The sequence below is a fragment of the Mus pahari genome, chromosome 7 (assembly GCF_900095145.1).
Source record: "Mus pahari chromosome 7, PAHARI_EIJ_v1.1, whole genome shotgun sequence".
In the NCBI taxonomy this organism is placed as follows: Eukaryota; Metazoa; Chordata; class Mammalia; order Rodentia; family Muridae; genus Mus; species Mus pahari.
Genome location: NC_034596.1, coordinates 52,518,577 through 52,542,806, shown reverse-complemented (window position 1 = coordinate 52,542,806; position 24,230 = coordinate 52,518,577). Strand labels below are relative to the sequence as shown.

Sequence of the window (24,230 nt, the reverse complement as noted above, 5' to 3'; positions counted from 1 at the left end):
TTTATAAAATACTTTAAAAGTAGTAAGTGTAGTGGTGATGGAATCTCATGCTGTTTTTAAATAATTATAGTTAATAATAAGCTGTGACAATCTTAGAAATGTTTGTAGTTGAGGTCTTCAAAGTTTTACTGCTTTTTACACTTGTGAGAATGTAATGCAAAGAGTAGATTAGGGAGAATGGATGTGTGATTAGAGTTGTTATAGAACTAGCATTTCTTCTTCCTACAGACTTTGGCTTTGGAACTGACATTGGGATCCCATCTTCTGCTGATGTGGATTTAGGTTCTGGCCATAATCAAAGCACTGAGGAGCAGGAAGTGGCCAGCTTAACTACACTTCATTTAGATTCAGAAACCAGCAGCCTTAATCAGCAGGCCTTCACCGCGGAAGTTGCAACCATTACTGGTAAAGTAATTCAAGGGAATATTACTTAAGCTTGGCTTCTAAACTTCCAGAGAATCTGGTGACATTTCTACAGCTTGTATGGCCTACTGATGTTTTGGTGGTTTTGTTTGTTTTTTTTATTTTTGTTTTTATATGAACAGTGGACAAAACAAAACAAGTTAGTTTCTTGACAGTACATATAGGTAAGCATTGGTGCACCCTATGCATATGCCACAGACCAGAAGCAGTTATTAAATAGATAATCTAAAAGAAGAAAAAAATTACCTCACTGTATTTTTTCATTGTCATTCATAGTTAAGGTAGCTGTTTTACATTTATTACAGGAAATATAAAGCACTCTGCCAATAAGACATATTTGTTAATATACAGAATTTTGTAGTTAAACAGAAAATTATCCTTTTCAGATAATTTTTTGTTTTTTTTTTTTTTTTAAATGTGACCAAATCCAACTTTAATATAGCAAGTGGAGTCCTGGAATTTGAGTCACATTAAATGTAGAATCGTGTATTGCAGGGGTAGTATGGAAATTAAAATGAGCTTGGGGGTTGTACTGTGTCTGTTGTAAACTAAGCCTACCAGTTCCAGCTACACTGTGATGCAGCTCACTCAGTGGTTAGCCGTTCTAGTTAACAATCATAAGGCATAGCCAGTGATTCTAAGCATCATAATCTCTTGTAAAAGGAAGCCATTTCCCCCATGCAAACTTGATTCTAACTCTAGTTCATTTAAAACATTAGGAAGGCTACTATGTTTTTCAAAGGTTATCCCAGTGTGAAAGAAAGTGTCACCATACTTTTTTCTTATGTTCTTGTATTTATCAAAAATAAAGTTCCAAGAGTTAGGGAGATAATTCCATTGTTAAAGTCTTAGATGAGCAAGCATTTGGATCTGAGTTTAGATAACAGAACCCTAGTAAAAGCCAGCCGTGTCAGTGTATTCTACCAATCCCAACTGCAGCAGTACGGAGACAAGCGATCCAGCTTGATAGCCAGCCAGGCTATCCAAAACAGGAAGCTCCAAGTTGAGCGAGAGTTGCTATCTCAAGTTTAAAGCTGGACAGCAGAAAAAGACACTCTCATATCAACAATCTGGCCTTCCATGCTCCCACGGTGATGAGTGTACCTGCACACACATGTAATACACAAAAAAGTAAACAAGTGAGTTGAATGAGTGGGTGAATAGTAGTTCCAAGCCAATAAAAATCTAAAAATTAAAACTTATATATATAGAAATAGGTTTTATGTTTATTTATGCCATCCTTTTTTATGGTAACTTAACTTCTAAGTATACAACCTATATGTCCTACATTGAATGACTGATCCTGTTACTCTATTTGGAGGTTTTATTAGGAATACTAATTTTAATCACCAACACTATCAGCAGTACAGGAGTAGTTAAAAACAACTATGTTTTTGTTCCCAAATATAAAGTTCATCAGAGAATATAGCTTCATATGCCCAGTAAACAAAACTGTTGAATATAATATTTTCTAATTCTCAAATTTGCTTGCATTATCACACTGATAACTGTTTTATCAGAGAGATGTTAGTTGGCCTGAAATCTTTCTTTTTGTTTAATACGGAAGTTTTGAGATACCTCTAAAAAACCTTGTGAGAAGTATTGAACTATATAAGTTTATTACATACAATAGATATAAGCTTTATGTATGTTTGGAATATGGCTGTCAGTATAAAAATGTTGGGTTTTGTTTTTTTTTTATTAAAAGGCTCTTTTAACGGGGAAAAACTTTAAGCCAACCATTATTGAATCATGTTAATACAATTAAAGGTAATATTCTGTGGTCATGCATATCTCTACAAAGTGATTTTAAAATGTGAGATCTTATAAGGAAATTAAGTGATGGTTAAGATGACTTACTGGGAAAAAAATGCCTGCCGTCAAGCCTGACAGCCTGGGTTGCATCCCAAAAATATACATGGTGGAGGAAGAAACCAACACTTGCAAGCTGTCCTCTAACTACCACATATACCCTGTGGTCACTGGACACACACACACAACACACACACAGAGGAAATCTGAAATCTTCAATGTGTTTTTATGAAATAAGATGGAGATAAAGGAAGTAGGTTTGTATTTCAAAATATTTGATGAAAATATTGATGTCTCTTATCATATGTTTGAAGTTTCTGGTAAGTGTTCAGGTGATGATTTCCCAGATGGCTTTCTGTGACAGCTTACACCAAGGTCCGGAGTCCTCAGGCTTGTGCAGCTGTCTTGTTATAGGAATTTTTAACTACCTAGGGCTAATAGTTAACTAATTATTATTATTCTGATATATAATTATCATAGTACTGATTTGTGTATGCCATTATGATGCATATACCATAGTTCTTTATATATCCTTTTAGGCATTTATTGTGCTACTTTAAAAATTATTCAAGTGATATGTGAAATCCCACTTTTGGAAAATAAATACAAATGTATAACTTGAATTGGTTTTTGCTTTACTGTATAGAAAGAAGTAAAAGGGGGAAGGTTTTATAATTATTAGGTATAGAACATTGTTATTTCTGAGCTAGAAAGAAGTTAAACCTGAGAAGATGAAGTACTATTATATATAACTTGTGTTTAGTACCACTGGGTGCTGTACTGTAGCTACCAGTGCAGCAATATAGAAGGAGTGGCAAGCCTGCGCTTGTACTCTACAGAGGGGTATTTCAAACTGAACATGTATGTTGAAGTCAGTATGATAATGGTATAATGTGAAGATATTAAAGTTAACCAATCCATATAATGGCGACTTACAATTAGGAAGGTCAGAAGTAGGCTTCAACAGTGTCCAAGCCAGTGGTTCGAAACCTTCCTAATGCTGTAGCCCTTTAATAAGGTTCTTCATGTTGTGATGGCCCTCAACCATAAAATTATTTTGTTGCTGTTTTATAACTGTAATTTTTCTGCTGTTATGAGTCATAATGTAAATATCTGATATGCAGGATATCTGATATGTGACCCTTGTGAAAAGCTAGCTCATCCACCAAAAGGGTCATGACTCATAAATTAAGAACCACCAATTAAGACAAAAATTTAATCAGGATTCTGTGCAAAGTAGAAAAAAAAAACATGAAAAAGGCCTAGATTACGATGATCTATTTACAAATCATAATTTATATATAAATATAATTATTTGGCTAGAATACAAAAATTGTATGCAGATTATAGAGTTGTAATAAAATAACAAGGACACCTGAACACTAAGAAACTGGAAAGTTTGATAAGATGAATGAGAAGACGTGGATGATGTTTGTTTGTGGAACAGAGTCTTAGGCTGTAGACCAGGGTAACCTTGAATTCAGGCTCATTCTGCCTTAGCCATCCATGCACAGGGTTACAACGTGTGCCACCAGACCTAGCAATTTGCAAGATTTTTTATTGTTTGGTCATTCTCTTTGGCAGTTTTTCTTGGTGGATATATTTTTTCACAATTATTTGATTATGCTATAAATGTATACGCATATGTGAGCCATGGTGCATATCAAGGTCAGAGGATGATTTACCAGAGTCACTTGCCCCCTTCCTACCATGTAGCTTCTAGGGATCTCGGGTGGTCAACCTTGGTAAGCTTAACTAACTGAGCCATCTTGCTGGCCCTATTTGTGTGTATATTTTAAAGACGAGGTTTCATTAAGACCAGCTCGGCCTCAAACTGGTTATGTAGCTAATGATGACAACCTTGAACTCCTGATCTTCTTGACACCTCTCAGTGCTGTGTGTGTGCCTTTAAAGGATTTTAACTGAGGGAGTAATCTGACTGCATTCTTATGAGTTTTTGATGTTTTATAAGAATGCGTTGGTAGGGCAGAGTAGAGATGAAGAATATTCCTTTCGCTATTGACTTTTCCCAGTTTCTAGTGAGAGTAGAAGAATAGCACTGAGTATGAGAGTTTCTATAGCGAGGCCAAGAATACCCGTTGTCAGTGTCACTCATGGTTTCTGGTCCTATGTTAGTCCAGTGCTAGGCAAATATTGTGATTTTCTTGATACCTTTGGACATTATAACCTGTTTTATCTTCTGATGTTTTAAAATTATGTCTTATTATTTGAAATATTGTATCAAGGGTGAGCCCGTGTCCCGGCTCCACTGGCTCAGGGCAGGGACCACCAGGGCCGGACCTCCAGGCCGGCGCCCCCCCCCCCCGCGCCCCTGGGCCAGCCAGATAAGTCCGGTTTCTTCTGTGGAGGGTACGCAGTTAAAGCCTTGATTTCCTGGATATGGTAACATGGCAAAAGATGCCAGTCTAATTGAAGCCAACGGAGAACTAAAGGTCTTTATAGACCAGAATCTTAGTCCTGGGAAAGGTGTGGTGTCTCTTGTAGCCGCCCACCCGTCCACAGTGAACACACTTGGAAAGCAGCTTTTGCCAAAAACCTTAGGACAGTCCAATGTCAATATCACACAGCAAGTGGTGATTGGCACGCCTCAGAGACCAGCAGCATCAAACACTATTGTGGTAGGAAGCTCACACACTCCCAACACGCACTTTGTGTCCCAGAACCAGACATCTGACTCCTCACCTTGGTCTGCTGGACGCCTTTAAAACAGTGGTGCCTAGTGTGTGGTCCAGATCAGACCCATGCTGATTTCTGCCCTTCTGATGTCTGTCCATCTTCCCTGACATTTAAAGGCACAGGAATCAGAACAGGAAGGGTGAAAAGAATGGCAAGGGCCTGCGGCATTTCTCCATTAAGGTGTGTGAGAAGGTGCAGAGGAAAGGAACCACCTCCTACAATGAGGTGGCTGACGAGCTGGTGGCAGAGTTCAGTGCTGCTGACAACCACATCCTACCAAACGAATCAGCTTATGACCAGAAGAATATCCGGCGGTGGGTCTACGATGCCTTAAATGTGCTAATGGCCATGAACATCATCTCCAAGGAGAAGAAGGAGATCCAATGGATTGGCCTGCCCACCAACTCAGCTCAGGAGTGCCAGAACTTAGAGGTAGAGAGGCAGTGGAGGCTGGAGAGGATCAAACAGAAGCAGTCACAGCTCCAGGAGCTCATCCTGCAGCAAACTGCCTTCAAGAACTTGGTGCAGAGAAATCGCCAAGCAGAGCAGCAGGCCCGCAGGCCGCCTCCTCCCAACTCTGTCATCCACTTGCCCTTCATCATTGTCAACACCAGCAGGAAGACAGTCATTGACTGCAGCATCTCCAATGACAAATTCGAGTATCTGTTTAACTTTGACAACACGTTTGAAATCCACGATGACATTGAGGTGCTCAAGCGCATGGGCATGGCGTGTGGGCTGGAGTCTGGCAACTGCTCTGCTGAAGACCTCAAGGTGGCCAGAAGTTTGGTACCAAAAGCTCTAGAACCATACGTGACAGAAATGGCTCAGGAATCCATTGGTGGAGTATTTGTCACAACAACCGGTTCTACATCCAATGGCACAAGGCTTTCTGCCAGTGATTTGAGCAACGGTGCAGATGGAATGCTGGCCACGAGCTTCAATGGGTCTCAGTACAGTGGCTCCAGGGTCGAGACCCCTGTGTCCTACATTGGGGAGGAGGATGATAATGACGACGACGACGACGACGACGACGACGACAACGACGACGACTTTAATGATAACAAGGTGGATTGATTGCTCAACCCGTAGACCCCTCTCCTCTTCAGGTCAGCTTCAGGAAAAACATGTATAGAGAAAAGAAGCTTACAGTGGGGCTTTCTGTTCTTTTTGGCCGACTCCCAAGAAGATACCCGTGAGTTTGGAGTTAGACGTGCAGCTCCAAGTGAGGAGTGTGCACAGTTTGAGCCTCGCTGCAGATGTGTTGTGAAGCCAGCGTGCTAATGCTGAGCCTCTATTTACCTTTTAGGCTTTTATGGTTTCTCTTTCCTTTCTCTCTCTTTTTCTTTCCTTTCTTTTTTGAGTGTGAAGCTTATTTTGCCCCTCAACAGACCAGTGACAATGATGAAGTGCTGCCCTGCCTCCGATGTCCAGCACCCAGGTGGTGGGCAGCCAGGCTTTAGGATAAAGTTTTCCATTTGTTAAATCATGCAGTGTCCAAAGAACCACGCCAGTAGCACAGCTCTACTGTAACAAGCACCATACGTCTTATTATGACTCTTTCCTTAAATTATATTGACTGTCAAGATTCCATCAAGTCTGGACACCTTTTCTCTATTGCAGCAACAAATTGTGAAGTAGATTTTGTTTGTTTGTTTTCTTTTTGTTTGGAAGAAGTTTACTGCCATGCTGGTGCAGCTATGGAAATTGTTTAGAAAGTTTCCTTATGGTAAATTGGCCTGATTTCTTACAGGCTACGTTTGGAAACTTTTTATTCTATAGTTGTTTACATACTTATAAGTCTATCATTTAAAGACGTGTACTGAAACAAATGTATTTGTTTCATAAGCATCTTCCTGTAATCTATTATAAAGTTGAAATTAAATGTAGAGAATGTTTTAACAGTTTTTTAACTCAAAATTTGTCAATCATTTTTAATAGTTCTTTTTTATAAAAAGAAAAAGGAATTTAGGACAGGCAATAGTCTCTTAAAATGTCTTCACAAGAACCCGTTACTGCTCAGTCGCCCTTGGCTGCCTGTTCTAAAATGATGGTCTTTTTATTGAAACACTAATAAACTTTTCTGTAATATTTTATGGAATATAAAAAAGAGAGAGAGAGATTGTGTCTTAGGTAAGATACTGAATACATTCTTCACAGTGATTGTATGAAATTATCTTTCCAGGTTCAGAAAGTGCTTCCCCCGTTCATTCTGCTCTGGGATCCAGGTCACAGACTCCTTCCCCTTCTACACTGAATATAGATCACATAGAACAGAAGGATCTACAGCTCGATGAGAAGCTCCACCACTCTGTTCTTCAGACGCCAGATGATCTAGGCAATGTTTGATATTTCTGTTTTTTTGAGAGTACTAGTGTCAGAAGAACTTAATTAAAATGTTTACTGTTATTATGTATACTTACCTTAAGTCTTTGACTTTTCTAAGTCTTCTGTTGTTTTTCTTGCCCTTAAAAAGGCTATTATTAAAATAACTGCTTTTTAAATATTTTATCTTATTTTTATAGCTGTATCATTAATGATTATATTATTTTGAATTTTATTTTTATTTATTGATATGATATTCTCTTCCTTTCCCTTTCCCTCCTCCCCCCACTTCTTCTTCCTCCTCCTCCTTCTTCTTCTTCTTCTTCTTCTTCTTCTTCTTCTTCTTCTTCTTCTTCTTCTTCTTCTTCTTCTTCTTCTTCTTCTTCTTCTTCTTCTTCNTTTTTTTTTTTTGAGTCAGGGGCTCACTATGTAGCCCTGGCTGACCTGGCCCAGAACTCACAGAGATCTGCTGCCTCTTCCTCGCAATTGCTGGGAATAAAAGACAGGGTGTTTGACTGTAGCCAGATTGGCCCCTACCTCCTACTTCTCCTGCCTCAGTTTCCTCAGTGCTGGGATTCTGTGTGTACTCACCATGCTTCAAGTCTCTTAATATTGTACTTGATTATTTTGCTCACTCAAAGGAGGAAGTAGCATCATTACTGTTTCTCAGTCAAGCTTTAAGTAAAACAATTTTGTTACATTAGTAATTTTATCTATTCTTTGTTTTCAGTGCATCTAACCGAAATGCTACATGGTATAAAACGTGTCAAATAAATACTTGGCACGGTTTCTAAAATTTGTCAAGGTCATAGTTAACAAGATATTTAGGTCACATTAAAGGTCCATTTTTATTATTCATATCACATTTACCCTTACCAAAAGAAGAAATGAAAGCTGTTTAACTCCTGGGATACTTTAAAGGGCTTACCTCGCCACCCCACCCCCATGTATCATAAATTATTTTATTTTTCCATATTTTATTGGTATTCTTTTTATTATTGTTGTTTTGTTGTTGTTGAAAATAGATTGTTCTCTCACAAAATACATCTGAACTACAGTTTTCCCTCCCTCCATTCCCCCCAGGTCTCCTCCCTTCATCCCTTTCCCCCACATCTACTCCCTCTTCAGAAAAGATCAGGCCTCCAAGAGACAACCAAACAGGACAAAACAATATACAGTAACACAAGGCAAAAGCCTTCATATCAAGGCTGGACAAGGCAAACCAGTAGGAGGAAAAGAGTCCCAGCAGCATTCAAGAGTCAGAGACACACCTAACCCACTGTTAGGATTCCCACAAGAACACCAACCTAACAACTGTAACATGTACACAGAGCACCTCGTGCCCATCAGTTCAGGCCCCATGCTTGGTGCTTCAGTTCTGTGAGCACATGTGATCCTTGCTTAGTTGACTCAGTGGGCCATGTTAGTCTGGTGTCCTCGGTCTCTTCTGATTCCTACAATCTTTCTCCTCGTCTCTAAGGGTGAAAATTCAGTGGAGACCTCCAATTTAGACTCTCTGTATAAGGTCTGGCTGTGGGTCTTTGCATCTGTTCCCTTCTGTTGTCAGAGGAAGCCTCTTTGATGACCGCTAGACAGGGCACCAGTAGCAGAACATCATTAGGAATCATTTCATTGATTCTTTCTTTCAGTTGTGTTTGCTTCTACTGTAGGTCTGGCCTACCCAGTCTCCTGCTCCTGGCCATCTAGGCAGTATAGGGCATGGGTTTCCTTTCATGGAGTGGTCCTCAAAATAAAACAAACATTGGTTGGCCATTCCCATAAGTTGTGTGCCACCATTGCCCCAGTACATTTTGCAGGCAGGACAGATTGCAGGTTGAGGGTTTTGTGGCTAGGTTGGTGTCAAGGTTTCTCTTTAGCCTGCAGAGTACCTTCTTGTGCCAAAGCATCTAGAACATAGAGATCCAAGCTCCTTGGAGGCACCACAACCTCTCTACATTCAATGAGCTAAATGAATGCTATCCTCATTCATGGGGTCCTGCTGTCAGTTTTCAGAGTGACCGTCTGTCTTAGCATCAGCCTAGATTATTTAGGGATCTCCATAGAACCCCCCTTGGCCAGCAACTCAACTGAATGCAACCCAGTCCCACCACTGGAAGAAAGCCTTGCCTGGCTACAAAAGATGGCCAGTTCTGAATCCATATCCTTCATTTCCAGGAGTCTTCACTAGATTTACCCTCAAAAGTTTCCACTGCACTAGGTTTGCACACTGCCTCCCATATCCCCTAATTCTAGGTGTCTCTCCTTCCACCCACCCCCAGTCCACCACCACCACCACCACCTGATCCCTTCTTGCCACAATTCACCTGCAAAATCTATTTTAAGTCTCCTTCTCAGGGAGGTGTGTGCATACCCCCTACATTAAAGGGCTCATTCCTTAATGTGTAGTTATATAACTCTAAGTTTCTGCTTTGTGAATTATTGGGACCTTTAAGACTTTTTTGTATTCAGTTTTTCCTCTATTTAGAAGAAAGTTTTAAATTACAAAGCAGTTAACAGGACTAGTTTTTTAAAAATCCACATGTAAGTTTTATCAGGCTGTTACCATTTTACTGGTTTTTATCTCTGTGCTTATAAAATTGTTATTTATGTCCAACATGCATTTTTCTATCACAGGCCAGCAAGATGGCCCAGCTGATAAAAGTACTTGTAGCACAAGCCCCAGTACCTGCATTCAATCCCTAGGACCCGCACACTCACACGCACACGCACATGCACACGCACACACAAACACATACACATGAACTAATTGATTTCTGGTTTTGACAGCTTCACAATAAGTGGTAGTTGCATAATATTTTTTCTTCAGTAAATCTTAATAAAACTACTATCAATAAGAAATCATTATCAACATAGGACATTATGAATTGGTAAATTATTGGCTATTATAAAAAAACCTACATTTACATTTCTTGTATCCACTTTTGTAGATATTAAAGATGATTCACTTATATTGGCTCTTTTAGGTACTGACACTATTGTGTTACTTTTTTCCATAGAAATCAGTGAATTTCCATCTGAATGTTGTAGCGTGATGGCAGGAGGTACACTCACTGGGTGGCATGCTGATGTTGCTACTGTTATGTGGCGCAGAATGCTGGGCATTTTGGGAGATGTCAATGCTATTATGGATCCTGAAATACATGCTCAAGTTTTTGATTACCTCTGTGAACTTTGGCAGAATCTAGCCAAGGTAAGAAAGAAAATAAAGGGTCTGAAAGGGGAAAAAATAAAGTATTAGTAAGTAGTAGGCCAGATGTGATGGTTTAACACCTATTGGAACACTGAGGCAGGGGGATCGTGAGGTAGATGCCATGTTGAGTTACATAGCAGGTTCCAGGCCAGCCTGGTCTATCCTGTCTCAAGAAACAATAAGCACTTCTGCTGCACCTCACCCCACCACACAAAAAAGAAGAAAAGGCCTTTGAGAACATTGTTACAACTTGATCATGCTTTGAATTAAAAGAGTATTCAGCATTTGGCTATAATTAGCCATAATCAAATATGTTATTATGGTGGAGACAGGATTCAACTTCTGTTTAAGGTAAAAACAACTAGAAGAGGAAATAGTTTTAATACATGTTTGTTACCTTTTATTTGCAAATTATAGATCAGAGATAATCTTGGCATTTCAGCTGATAACCTGACTTCCCCTTCTCCACCTGTTTTGATTCCTCCATTAAGAATTCTTACACCTTGGCTTTTTAAGGTAAGCTTGATATATAAAACATTAATATATTTTTCTTTAATAAGTTAGTTTTCAACATTGATAGAAATTTAACAATAAGCCAGGCAGCAGTGGCGCATGCTTTTAATCCCAGCACTTGGGAGGCAGAGGCAGGCAGATTTCTGAGTTTGAGGCCAGCTTGGTCTACAGAGTGAGTTCCAGGACAGCCAGGGCTACACAGAGAAACCCTGTCTCAGAAAAAAAAAAAAAAAAGAAAAGAAATTTAACAATAATTTAACAATTATTTGGTCTTCAAGCACACTTAGTTTCTAACTAGTATCTTTAAGAAATGGTTAGGTGTTACATAAAGAGGAGAGTTAGGTATAGCAGAATTATCTTATTTACTTAATTAAGCAAAAATAAATATAAAAAGTATGTCTTAAATATTTTTAAATGTATTTACTTATTTTTATTCATTTTCCCCTATTGAAGATCTAACCCCCATGGACTGCCTATGCTGAACAAGTGCTATAGCACTGAGCCATACCCACCTTTCTAGAATAGTCTGTCTTATATTCTAATATTCTATTCTTATATTCTAATATTCATATATATTCATATATAACTTTCATAGTGTATATAAATATATATATATATATATAATTATTTTAAATGAAAAATTAAGTGTTTGGTCTATTTTTTAAAGTGAAACATCTGTGGTTATTCATATGTATATTGAATCATTTCAGATAATAGTAGCTTCCATAGTCCTGACTTCTAGTTCATTAATGAAATTGGACCAACATAGAAATATATGAAAACAGCTATTGCTTACTTATTCAATTGTTTAAATATTTACAAACATTATTTGGCCTTAGTATTAAAATTGATTTCTTAATTTTAGGCAACCATGTTGACTGATAAGTATAAACAAGGTAAATTACATGCATATAAACTTATTTGTAATACAATGAAGAGAAGACAAGATGTATCTCCAAATAGAGATTTTTTAACACATTTCTACAATATAATGCATTGTGGATTGCTTCATATTGACCAGGTAAATATATGTGTCTTCTAAAACGTTATTTTATCAGTTGTGACAGTGTAAGTTTTCAACTTTACAAAAATTAGAATCACCTAGGAGATTGGCCTTTGGGCATGTCTGAAGAATTGTCTTGATTGAGGGAGGAACACCTGCAAAGTGTAAGCGGGCTCCATTTCCTATGCAGAGGGTCCTGGACTGTGTAAGAGAGAGCAAGCTGAGAACTCCCTAAATACATTCATTGCTCTCTTCTGTCTGTGCATATAATGTGACCAACTGCTTCAAGTTCTTCTCTTTATGACTTCCCTGCAGTGATAGACTATAACCTGGAGCTGATTCCCTGCAGTGATAGACTATAGCCTGAAGCTATGAGTTGGTTTGGACAAAGTATTTCATCATAACAACAGGAAAGGAAACTAAGATATCAGTTTTCAATTCTGTTTAATTTATACTTTTTAAGATCTAGAATTAAAACTGTTCTTCATATGTAGTGATTTATATATAGTTCAGTTCCACTTTATGACCTTTATTATTCTTGAAAGGTAATTGAAAGCACGCTACTTAAGTGACTTAAGTACTTAAGGGACAGATTGCAGTGTTCTTTTAAATGCACAAAACAAGAAAGAATATTAAAAGCAGTAAGGGAAAAAGGTCAAGAAACATAAAGGTAGACCTATCAGAATCACACCAGACATCTCACCAGAGACTCTAAAAGCCAGAAGATCCTGGGCAGATGCCACACAGACCCTAAGAGAACACAAATGCCAGCACAGGCTACTATACCCAGCAAAACTCTCAATTATCATAGGTGGAGAAACCAAGAAATTCCATGACAAAACCAAATTTACACAATATAGTTCCACAAATCCAGCCCTACAAAGGGTAGTAGATGGAAAACTCCAACACAGGAAGGGAAACTGCACCCAAGAAAAAGCAAGAAATTAATCTTACAACAAACCCAAAAGAGGATAGCCACAAAACATAATTCCACCTCTAACAACAAAAATAATAGGAAGCAAGTCATTGGTCCTTAATATCTCTTAATGTCAATGAGCTCAATTCCCCCAATAGAAAGACATAGACTCTCAGCTGCCACATTATACCAACCACTTTACTTTTTACTTTCTGAAGAAATTAAACCGTCCTTTGCTTAGGTTGGTTTTCCCTTAATATTCCAATGTGTCTATTTTATAATGGACTCTTAATTGACACTTGAGGCATATGAATTTACTCACCTTTCATGCAGCCATGATAAGGCTTATTCTGCTTGAAACTTTATCTCATATTTTCTTAGTACTAGGTTGCCATAATCATAATTCCATTAACTTGGCAGCTGTATCATTTATAATCATTGAGTGATCACAAATAGGATTCTAGGACACACATTTCAGGGTTTGATCTTAGTTAGAAAACTAAAAAGTGGAAGATTTCAGTCTCATAATTTGGTTAAGTGTCACTTATGAGTTAGTTGGAAAGCACTAATATTCAACGTTGATAGTCATATTTCTTTCTGAGCAATGAGAAAACTTTATTAATTTAAAAATAATTATAATGTCCTAACCCTATAAGCATATCTCAAATACAATTACATCATTACTACTACAAAACTCGAGTTTCTCTCTAAGATGAGTCACATTCAGTGGTAGGAATACTGGTGGACAAGAAGAGCGGCTGTGGAGTAGGCAATGACAAGAGAGAATCACATGGGGAAAAATGGTCAAAGCGTCTTATATGCACATATTAAATATCATAATTAAACCTATTATTACATATAATTAATACAGGATAGTAAAAAACGCTCTTAAATAGTCATTGAATAATATAACCAAATGCACTACATCTTTCCTAGTAAATTTCAAATCATAATGCCATATAAGAGTTCCAACACCAAGAGTAACTGGGACCAGTGGGACCCAGGCATTCAGGAACTCTGCCAGACCAGTGGCTTGGGTTCCTTCCAGGCTATCTGAGCCAGTGCCCTGAGCAGACCTTGGGCGCAAACTCTACAGCCAGTCCCCCAACACCCAGAGGCAGCTCAACTCCCAGGTGGTCTAACACACCCAGGATCATAGGATCACAGAATCACAGGATCCCAGAGACAGCCTGCCTCTGAGGAGTTCTGACACAACCAGGATCACAGGAAGGACAGGCTCCAGTCAGACATAGCCAGGGCAGGTAGCACTAGAGATAACCAGATGACAGGAGGCAAGCATAAGAACATAAGCAATAAAAACCAAGGTTTTTTGGCACCATCAGAACCCAATTCTCCCATCATAGCAAGTCCTGGATACCCCAACACACTGGAAAAGCAAGGTCAGATCTAAAACCACTTCTCATAATAATGATAGAGGACTTTATGAAGAACATAAATAACTCCCTTAAAGGTATACTGGAGAACACAAGTAAACAGCTAAAAGCCCTTAAAGAGGAAACACAAAAATCCCTTAAAGAATCACAGGAAAACACAATCAAACAGACAAAGGAAAGGAACAAAACCATCCAGGATCTAAAAATGGAACTAGAAACAATAAAGAAATCACAAAGGGAGATAACCCTGGAATTAGAAAACCTAGGAAAGAGATCAGGAGTCATAGATGCAAGCATCACCAACAGAATACAAGAGATAGAAGAGAGAATCTCAGGTGCAGAAGATACCATAGAAAACATTGACACAACAGTCAAAGAAAACGCAAACAGCAAAAAACTCCTAACCCAAAACATCCAGGAAATCCAGGATACAATGAGAAGAACAAGCCTAAGGATAATAGGTATAGAAGAGAGCAAAGATTCCCAACTTAAAGGGCCAGTAAATATCTTCAGCAAAATTATAGAAGAAAATTTACCTAACCTAAAGAAAGAGATGCTCATGAACATACAAGAAGCCTACAGAACTCCAAATAAACTGGACCAGAAAAGAAATTCCTCCTGTCACATAATGATCAAAACACCAATGCTCAAAACAAAGAATTTTAAAAGCAGTAAGGGAAAAAGATCAGGTAACATATAAAGACAGACCTATCAGAATTACACCAGACATCTCACCAGAGACAATGAAAGCTAGAAGATCCTGGGCAGATGTCATACAGACCCTAAGAGAACACAAATGCCAGCCCAAGCTACTATACCCAGCAAAACTCTCAGTCACCATAGATGGAGAAAACAAGATATTCCATAACAAAACCAAATTTATACATTATCTTTCCACAAATCCAGCCCTACAAAGGATAATAGATGGAAAACACCAACACAAGGAGTGAAACTACACCCTACAAGAAGCAAGAAAGTCATCTTTCAACAAACCCACACAAATTTAATTCCACCTCTAACAACAAAAATAACAGGAAGTATCAATCACTTTTCCTAAACTCTTAATATGAAAATTAATATTACCATCATATCCTAATCGATTGAAATTCAAAAATGTAAGGAATTAGATATTTGTTGGCTGCCATCCAGTGGTTTCTCTTAATTTGGTAATTGGAGAAATAGGTCCAATATTGTACAATCCGTATGTATACACTTTCAGCTTGTTTGTACATGACAGGGTCTTGCTGTATGCCACATAATGGTCCTGAAATCATGCTTCTCCTATCTCAGCCTCTCTATTAGTAGGATTGTTTATTTGATGTTTTTATGCTATACTGTGGTTTTCAGAACAGCTTACATATTTCAAAATTATTTACACAGCCAAAAAAAAAAAACATAGACAATTAATTTGTGAGGTGGCTTGTAAGAGAACAGCAAAGAGTGAGACTGAAAGTTCTGCTTGATATTTATAATTATTGTATCAATTTTGAAGAAGAGGACTTTATAAGTTACTCTTATTCTGAGATGAATGCTTTTCAAAATCACCACAGCCAAGGACCAGAATCTTCCCCTCACCTAACGTCTGTGCCACCCTCCAAGCAGAACCATTGTTCATTGAAACAGTTGATGAGTGGCTTCATGGATAGACCCATCTCAATACTCACACCATTTCTTAAACAAATGTAACCTGTTCCCTGTGGTCTGAGAATGAAGACAATCACTCAAGTCAAATAGCTTTGACCATAACAGGAAATCTGTATCCAAAACTCATGCCTACAATTCATTCCTTGGCGCAGCAGAACTGTCAACTCTTAGCTTATCTACTATGGAGGTAGAATCCTTTGGTGATGTCAGGGACATTGAAGTACAACGTTATTACAATTGTCCAGTGTTCTTATTTTGGGTTTGAACCACAGTAAGAGCCAAGATTTTAAGCTCTACTAAAAACAAAACAAACAAACGAAAAGACTTTATCTATTTATGTTCATTTAAAAAACTAATAGTGATATGTTATTTTAAAATATCATACAGTTAATATTTTGGGGGTTAGTTAAAATTTATATTGAGAAAAACGTATATATTTTCAGTATTGCTGTAGACAAGCATCTACATAAGACTGTTCAATTGATTGTTTTATATCAAATAACTTATAGTACTCATTTTTATTGTTATAATATTTTATAAATTTTAGAGAATATGACAAAATAAACTAAAGGTATGGCAGGTATTGAAGGGGGGNCTCTGGGAGGAGTTGGGGTACAAAGTGGAAAGTAGAATGTGATGTAATTCTGTTTTCTCAAAATATGTTTTTAAATGTTAACAAAATCAGATAAATTGAAATTATATATCTTTTCTCATTATAATGCTATAAAACTTAAATCAAAAAAGAATATTCATTTAAAAACACCTAGTTCTAGGTTTCGGAAGCTAGATATCTATTATTCAAAGACTTCCAATTATCTTTTTAAAAATAAGATCTCTCCATTTGCCACCTAGTAGATTATATAAGTTCAATATGTGAGTTATCATATGAAAGCAACTAGGTAGCTGGAGAACTGTAATTCAGTGTTACAAAATGTGGGGCTAACATTTGCTGTGAAGCAAGGAACCTTACTTTCTAATGTGGAAAACAAAGTTCTGTTGTTTACATTAGTTAAGCAAATGTGTGTATTAGGTTCACTTTACTAACAAAATATACTAAACATGGACTGATTGGAAGGATTAAAATTTGTCTTTCCAGGTAGCTAGTATATTTTTTATCTCATATTTGACCTACGTTAATGATATCAGTTAGCTGGTACCCATGATTACATATGTGTCCTCTTTCTTCCCCCTTTCCCTCCTCTTAGGACATTGTCAACACGATCATCAAGCACTGCTCACCTCAGTTTTTTTCACTTGGTTTGCCTGGGGCCACAATGCTTATTATGGATTTTATTATAGCAGCTGGGAGAGTGGCTTCTTCAGCTTTTCTTAATGTAAGTCTTTATTTCTAGTTCTTATATATTAAGAGAAGGAGAGAGCTATTGCTCTAAGTATACCTCATGTCCAGAAAGTCTACCACGTAATTGGACTTGACGGCTGCCCCACAGTAAAAAGACAGGCATTCTGATGTGTAAGGAATCAATAAAATCAGTTGATGAGCTGGCTCAATGTTGTAAAAAATGGCAAAAAAGATTTCAAATTTGGGATATGTAAGAAAATAGGGAAGGAGGTGAAGGGAGAGTTGCTAGTTACTGCTATCGTAAGAACCAGTGCAGAGTGATCAGTCTGTATTCTGTGTGTGCACGAAATGTTATGCACCAAGAATTCTTACTTGACTATTAAATATTTGAGTGGGATAAAGAACCAACATTTATGACATAACCCAAAAATATACCCTTAGAGTAAACCTTACATGTTAAAAAGAAGGAATAAAAAGTCTAGGCTGGGCGTGGTGGCACATGCCTTTAATCCCAGCACTCGGGAGGCAGACGCAGGCAGATTTCTGAGTTCGAGGCCAGCCTGGTCTGCAGAGTGAGTTCCAGGACAGCCAGAGCTGCACAGAGAAACCCTGTGTCGAAAAACAAAACAAACAAACAAACAAACAAGAAGTCTATAATGCCACAGAAACCGGGTAGATGAATCCTCTGTAAGTGGCAGAGCGGACCTGACTAGGAAGGTAGTAGCTCTGGAGTGCTAAAGAAGGACTGATCATTAAGGTACAAGTGGGGACATGACCGACGTGTGTGTTAGAAAGATCACCTTCTGAGTGTCCTGTTAGAGAAAGGGTTAGCGCATAAGGAAGAGAAAAGGGCCTGTGTGCCGTTTTAAAACGTGTAACCTTTGAACAGACTATTTTATTCCTAGGTTGCAAAAGACCAACAGTGAAGGAGAAAAAGAACTGTTTGTGGCATTGCATAAGGTGTGTGTAGGATACTGATGAGAGGGCAATCAAATAATTAAATGTGTAAGTCAGGAGGTCAAGAGAGATGTTTTAGTAGTATTTTTAAAGATCTGAAACTAGATATCATTGAACACCCGGAGGAGATGTGCAAATGAAAAAGAAAAGACTACTTCTGGCCAGTTTTGTTCCTACAGCTCCTGGAGAACGGCTGTGGCTTGCACTTCGGTATCTCCACGCTCTAGCGTAGGGCAGTACTTAAGAGATGCTTACTGACTGAAAACGTACTAAACAGTTCCTAGTGTATGCTCAGCATTGCACTTATCCCTTTGGTAGTTTTAAAAATATTTTCTTCCTTATTTACAAGTGTTCGTTTGTTCATTTTTTCCTAGTATTTGTATAATAAATACCCAAGGCAACATGCCTTGTATAATTTTGGAGGTAGGAAGTCCAAACTAAATAGCTCTGACTCTGATAAAGGTCCCTTGGCTATATCACACCACTTTTTCAAAAGAATAGTTATTACATTTATTTGTGGGGTTGTACATGTTATAGTGTTCTTTTAGAGGTCATAAATGTTTGTGTTCAAGGAACAGATATTAACAGCTTTCAGGAGTTGATTCTCTATTTCCACTGTTTATGTCCCAGGGATCAAACTCAGGTTGTCAGGCTCAGCCGCAAAGGCCTTTATCTTCTGAGCTGTCTTGGAGGCCCGTGCATAGTCATCTCTTATTAGATGGTGTCTTGGTGAGAATGCATGCAAGATGGGATGCTCCTGGTACCCTAACTACCTCCTAAAGATGCCACTGTCTTTTTCATTGTCACCCAGATACCGGCCTTCTGTCCAGTTAACCTTTCAGGGGAAGAGAGGGAGAAGGAAGGCAAACCACATACAAACCATAGTGTTTCTTTTTAGTAGAACACAAATTAGATATGTATGTGCTTAAGGGACCTAAAGTTTGCTGTTGAAGAGTTGGGATATTAACAAAGAATGAGAGAATGTAGTTGCAGGCTTCAAGAGGAGGAGAAAAAAAAAAAGGAATCTAGGATCGAGCTACCTGGGTTGAAATCTGAGCTTTGCCATTCATCGGTTATATTAGTTCATAGGTGTATCTTCACCTGTGAGTATTATTTTGTAAGGACTAGTCACGTGGAACATCTTACACCATATTGTTGGTTTATATAAGAGTTGCTAAATAACTGGTAATATAACTCAGTGGGAAAGTACTTGCATAAAACCCTGGTTTGATTTAATCAGAAAAAATCAAAAACATTTGCATCAGAAATGATTGTAATTTGAGTAGTTCAGAACCCTGGGTAGAAGCAGGAGGATGGGTTCATACCAAGTTTGAAGCTACCTTCTGCTAATGGATCTCTAGCTCACAAACAACAAACCCAGCCATCACACATGGATCACCAGGCAAAATGCACCTGCAGTGCAAACCTGAAGCCCTGAGTTCAATCACTAGATCCCTCAGTGGAAGGAGAAGGCATGGGTATACATACCAAACTTACAAACACATATATCAATAGAATTTGAACACCTAAATAAATGTGCATTTGTTGGATAGCTGAAGATATCCCATTAGTAACAGTGACACACTTGGAAGCTCTAGAAAAACAAGGAGAACTAATACCTCAAAAGAGGACATGAGAAGAAATAATCAAACTCAGAGCTCAATGCAATGAAATATAAACAAACAAGTAGTAAAATCAATGACGTGAACTGAATCTTTGAGAAAACTAACAAATTGACAAATCCATAGCCAGCTAATCAAAAGACACAGAAGATTTAAATTAATAAAATGATAAAAAGGGGATGTTATGAAAGATTATACAGAATTTTACTTGTGATGACATCATAGAAAAAGGCCTATAAATATATCTCTTAAAGGTTAGTAATAGGGCTGGAGAGATGGCTCAGCATAGGTCAGTACTTAATAGATACTTATTGACTGAAAACGTACTAAACAGTTCCTATTATATGCTCAACATTGCACTTAACCCTTTGGTAGCACTGACTGCTCTTCCTGAGGTCCTGAGTTCAATTCCCAGCAACCACATGGTGGCTCACATCTCATCCATAATGAGATCTGGTGCCCTCTTCTGGCCTGCGGACATACAATGAATAATATAAAATAGGTCTTAAAATTTAAACAAAGATTAGTAATAGTGTATAGAGGAGATGAAGGAAAGTGTTCAGGTTATAGTCAATAGACTCAATTGAAGTATGCTCAAAGAATGACAATCCATTTTGTTTGGAGTTTAATATGCAGGAGTATAGTCAACAGAAGAACAAAAGTGTTCCTTATCATCTGAAGCACGATCTGCACAGCATACTATGATCTGGTTGCTCATTAGCAGTTTGGACTCTCAGATCCCATCCTAAGTACTGAGTCACAATTTTGTGATTAGATCATAAATGATGAATGACTCCATTGGTTAAAATCAAGAAGCATTGTTTTGGGATACATCTTAGAAGTTTTTGAATACTGTAGACCAAGTTATGGTGTAATACTGGCTTAAATAAATACTTTAAAATATGGTAAGAGATAGTTAAATCTGTGCCTTGAGAATATTAAATGACTAATTACTCTTGGATTAAATTACATGAAACACAAACAAAAGATGGTACACAAGCTACAAGTTCATGATGATATTTCCAGGATACCCAGATAATCAACCTCTTAGTGACTGCAAAAGTTGATAGAACTCAAAGGAGATTAATATTTAAACTGTCACTTCTTATTAATTTACTGTGAAAACTTTGGCTTATCAGTGGGCCACTTATACCAGATGACTGCTTGTGTTTTCTGTAACTCTTCTCAAAGTTCTGCTTAATTAAACCTCTATGCTTTTGATGTGACCAACTTTCCTCCCCTACATCTGGATATGTAGGATATGTATACATCTGATTATGTAATAACTTCCTTTGAATATTGCAGAACATATAGTCTCTTTCTGTACTCTCTAATTCGTATAATGCCTATTACTGAGAAAGTCTACATTGAAACCAATCATTGTAGGAAACAAGCTAGACACATGCATGTCCTCTGTAATCTTCCTCTGGATGGTGTTCAAAACACCGATTCCAAGTCTTGATCTTCTGATTCTCATTTTAGATCCCTTCTGTATTATCTTTCATTGTTAATGTTTCCCTCTTTCCTTTAGCAGATTACAAAATAATGGATAGAATTTCCTCCTTAACTATTACAGAACTATTATTTACACTTTTAAGTCTGTTCCTCTTAAAGCCTCACGTTCAGATATTATCAGCTACCTGATCCAACTTAGCAGAAAAACTCAACTAATCTCTTCAACCAAATATTGATATTTTTAAAAATCAGCTCTATTTGTATATGATAGTTTTAAACCAGGATGATTGATGTGAGTTTACCCTGCCCTTCTATATCTGTAAGTCTAGGTTGTTTTTAAATGTGGACATGTATTTTATCTTTTGTTGCTATGTTTGAAACAATATATTGCTGGTAGTACTGGCAGGCCTTCAACTTACAAATGTCCTTCCTCAGCCTCTTTAGGGTGAGGATTTTAGTTATACTCTAACAGGTCCAATGAAATTTATCTCTTCTGTTCTGCTGAGAGTAGAGTAAGCTTAAATCTTAGTAAGCTGCTAGTCTGTTTCGAGATTGAGTCTTGATTTATGTGAATGGAAGTATTGTATTGTTAATATACTGGCATTTCATATTTTTTATTACATAGTCGTAAACCTATAAGCCAATTTTAAGTTTTGTAAGTAAATAAAATAATGCATTGGTTTCTGTTTAGTGGGTATGTAAGAGGGCAGAAGAGGAAATGTTTAGTGTTGAAAGAATTGACTTAATAAAATGAAAGATAACATGAAGTCACTTTTTACTGTTTTTTAACATAAATTATAATATTAGTAAATACTAAGGACAGTGGGTTTTTTCATATCCATAAAAAGGTAAAAGCCAGCTAGCCTGGTACCTGTTTCTTGAAGACAGAATTAACATTTTAATCCCTTTTTATTTATCCTAAAGTAGTGAAACTAAGTCATCAACTTATTTGAACAATAGATAATGAAGTATGAATTACATTTAAAATAATTTAGCTGGGCATGGTTGCATGCCTATAAGCCCAGCACTTGGGAGGCTGGGTTACAAAGTTAGTTTGGGGCCAGCATGGCCTATATAGCAATACACTGTCTCTCAATAAGTGAACAAAATATTCATTTTCCTTTAATTAGCTTGCATATACTAGCTTATATTCCTAGTTAAAATTCATTACCTGCAGATGATTTCTGTTTATTGGTTGCTTTTCAAGAAAGTTTTGCTATTTGTCCAATATTTACTGAGACTAATCATACTTTCTTTGGAAATTCTGGATGGAAACCTAACTGTGGCTTGCTCCTTCCTTTTTGAGTCTTTTCATGCTCTCACTACCTTGAGCAATATAATTATATAACAGATTTTTTTTTTTTTGAGACAGGGTTTCTCTGTCTAACCCTGGCTGTCCTGGAACTCACTCTGTAGACCAGGCTGACCTCGAACTCAGAAATCCACCTGCCTCTGCCTCCAGAGTGCTGGGATTAAAGGCGTGCGCCACCACACCCAGCCTAACAGAATATTGTAATGGTAGTTTAAGGACAAAATTAAACAGCATTTTAAAGATTGTTTAAATTGATATATAGGCACCAAGAGTGGAAGCACAAGTTCTTCTGGGATCTTTAGTTTGCTTTCCCAATTTATATTGTGAACTGCCTGCTCTCCATCCCAACATTCCTGATATTGCTGTGTCTCAATTTACAGATGTTAAGGTAAGAAATAAGATAAAGTATAATACGATGTGGTCTGTCTCCTCCCTTTTCTTTTTGACATCTAGTTATTAAAGAATGTTAATGTTCCAGGCGTCAAACTAGAATGTCTGCTATGAGCAAAGCCTTTTCAGGTTTAAAAGCTTTGAACCCTTTTCACACTATGAAGCCTGCTCACATGTCTGTCCCTTAAGAGTCATTCTATCACTCACTGAACATGTGTTCAAATAGCCTGTGCCCAAGTCCTGTGCTGCTAATACAAGCTTCTAAGATTGAGATGCCAAACTAAAGCTAAACGTTTTTACTTCCACTTTGTGTTTCTTGATAAATTCTATCAAAGCGATAGAAGTTTTCTGCTATTTGAATTGGCAGTCTCCTATACCTGCAGCATTAAAGGGCCTGCACAGTCATTAGGAGCAGGCAGGGCAGAGAACCCTGTTTAGAAAACTAGTAACATGTTGTTTGGAGCCTCTGCAAAAGTCAGCCTCTGTTTAAAGAGGAAATAGGACATGATCACATGTTTAGTCCTATACACTCAGTACCTCATAGAGCAAGATAGAGGGGAGTGCCATGAAAAGTGCTATTGTCAATACTCTGGGCCCTGCAGTGTGAGCCATGGTGATGAAATCCGTGACTACATCACAGTTACAAATTCATGATGTGTTGGTTACTTTTTAGAATAATGCTAATATTTTATTAAAGAACAAACTGTTTACTTACCCACTCTATTTCTACTGCCCAGAACATTATCTGACCCAGAATGGCAAACTAATATTTGTTGAATTAGGACATGAAATCTTGTCATTTCTTGTGTCTCTTTTCTCTTTCCCTTTTTTTTCCTTCCATTAATTCTTTTGTTTCTTGTTTTAGGAACTTATAATTAAGACTGTATTAAGCTCAGCAAGAGATGAGCCCTCTGGCCCTGCACGGTAAGTCAGTTTCTTCTTCTTTATTTTTTAATTAGATATTTTCTTTATTTACATTTCATATGTTATCCCCTTTCCTAGTTTCCCCTCCAAAAATCCCCTATCCCCTCTCCCTCCCCCTGCTCCCCAACCCACCCACTCTACTTCCTAGCCCAGGCATTCCCCTGTACTGGGGCATAGAACCTTCACAGGACCAAGGGCCTCTCCTCCCATTGATGACCGACTAGGCCATCCTCTGCTACATATGCAGCTAGAGTCCCTCAGTGTGTATTCTTTGGTTGGTGGTTTAGTCCCAGAGAGCTCTGGGGGCACTTGTTAGTTATACTGTTGTTCCT

General features: G+C 37.7%; 1 protein-coding gene and 1 pseudogene across 10 annotated transcripts in view; both read left to right on the top strand.

Moving 5' to 3' along the window:
- The window catches only part of Ralgapa1 (Ral GTPase activating protein catalytic alpha subunit 1), a 221,187-nt gene that overhangs the window by 103,817 nt on the left and 93,140 nt on the right, over nt 1-24,230 (top strand). For all 10 annotated transcript variants that reach the window (XM_029540679.1, XM_021201484.1, XM_021201489.1 and 7 more), the window contains 8 exons: nt 229-405; nt 7,118-7,270; nt 10,275-10,468; nt 10,886-10,984; nt 11,847-12,002; nt 17,144-17,272; nt 22,847-22,972; nt 23,840-23,898. In XM_029540679.1, the coding sequence (XP_029396539.1) occupies nt 229-405; nt 7,118-7,270; nt 10,275-10,468; nt 10,886-10,984; nt 11,847-12,002; nt 17,144-17,272; nt 22,847-22,972; nt 23,840-23,898 (1,093 nt within the window). The remainder of the gene's footprint in view (nt 1-228; nt 406-7,117; nt 7,271-10,274; nt 10,469-10,885; nt 10,985-11,846; nt 12,003-17,143; nt 17,273-22,846; nt 22,973-23,839; nt 23,899-24,230) is intronic.
- On the top strand, nt 4,578-6,741 carry LOC110324601 (annotated as a pseudogene).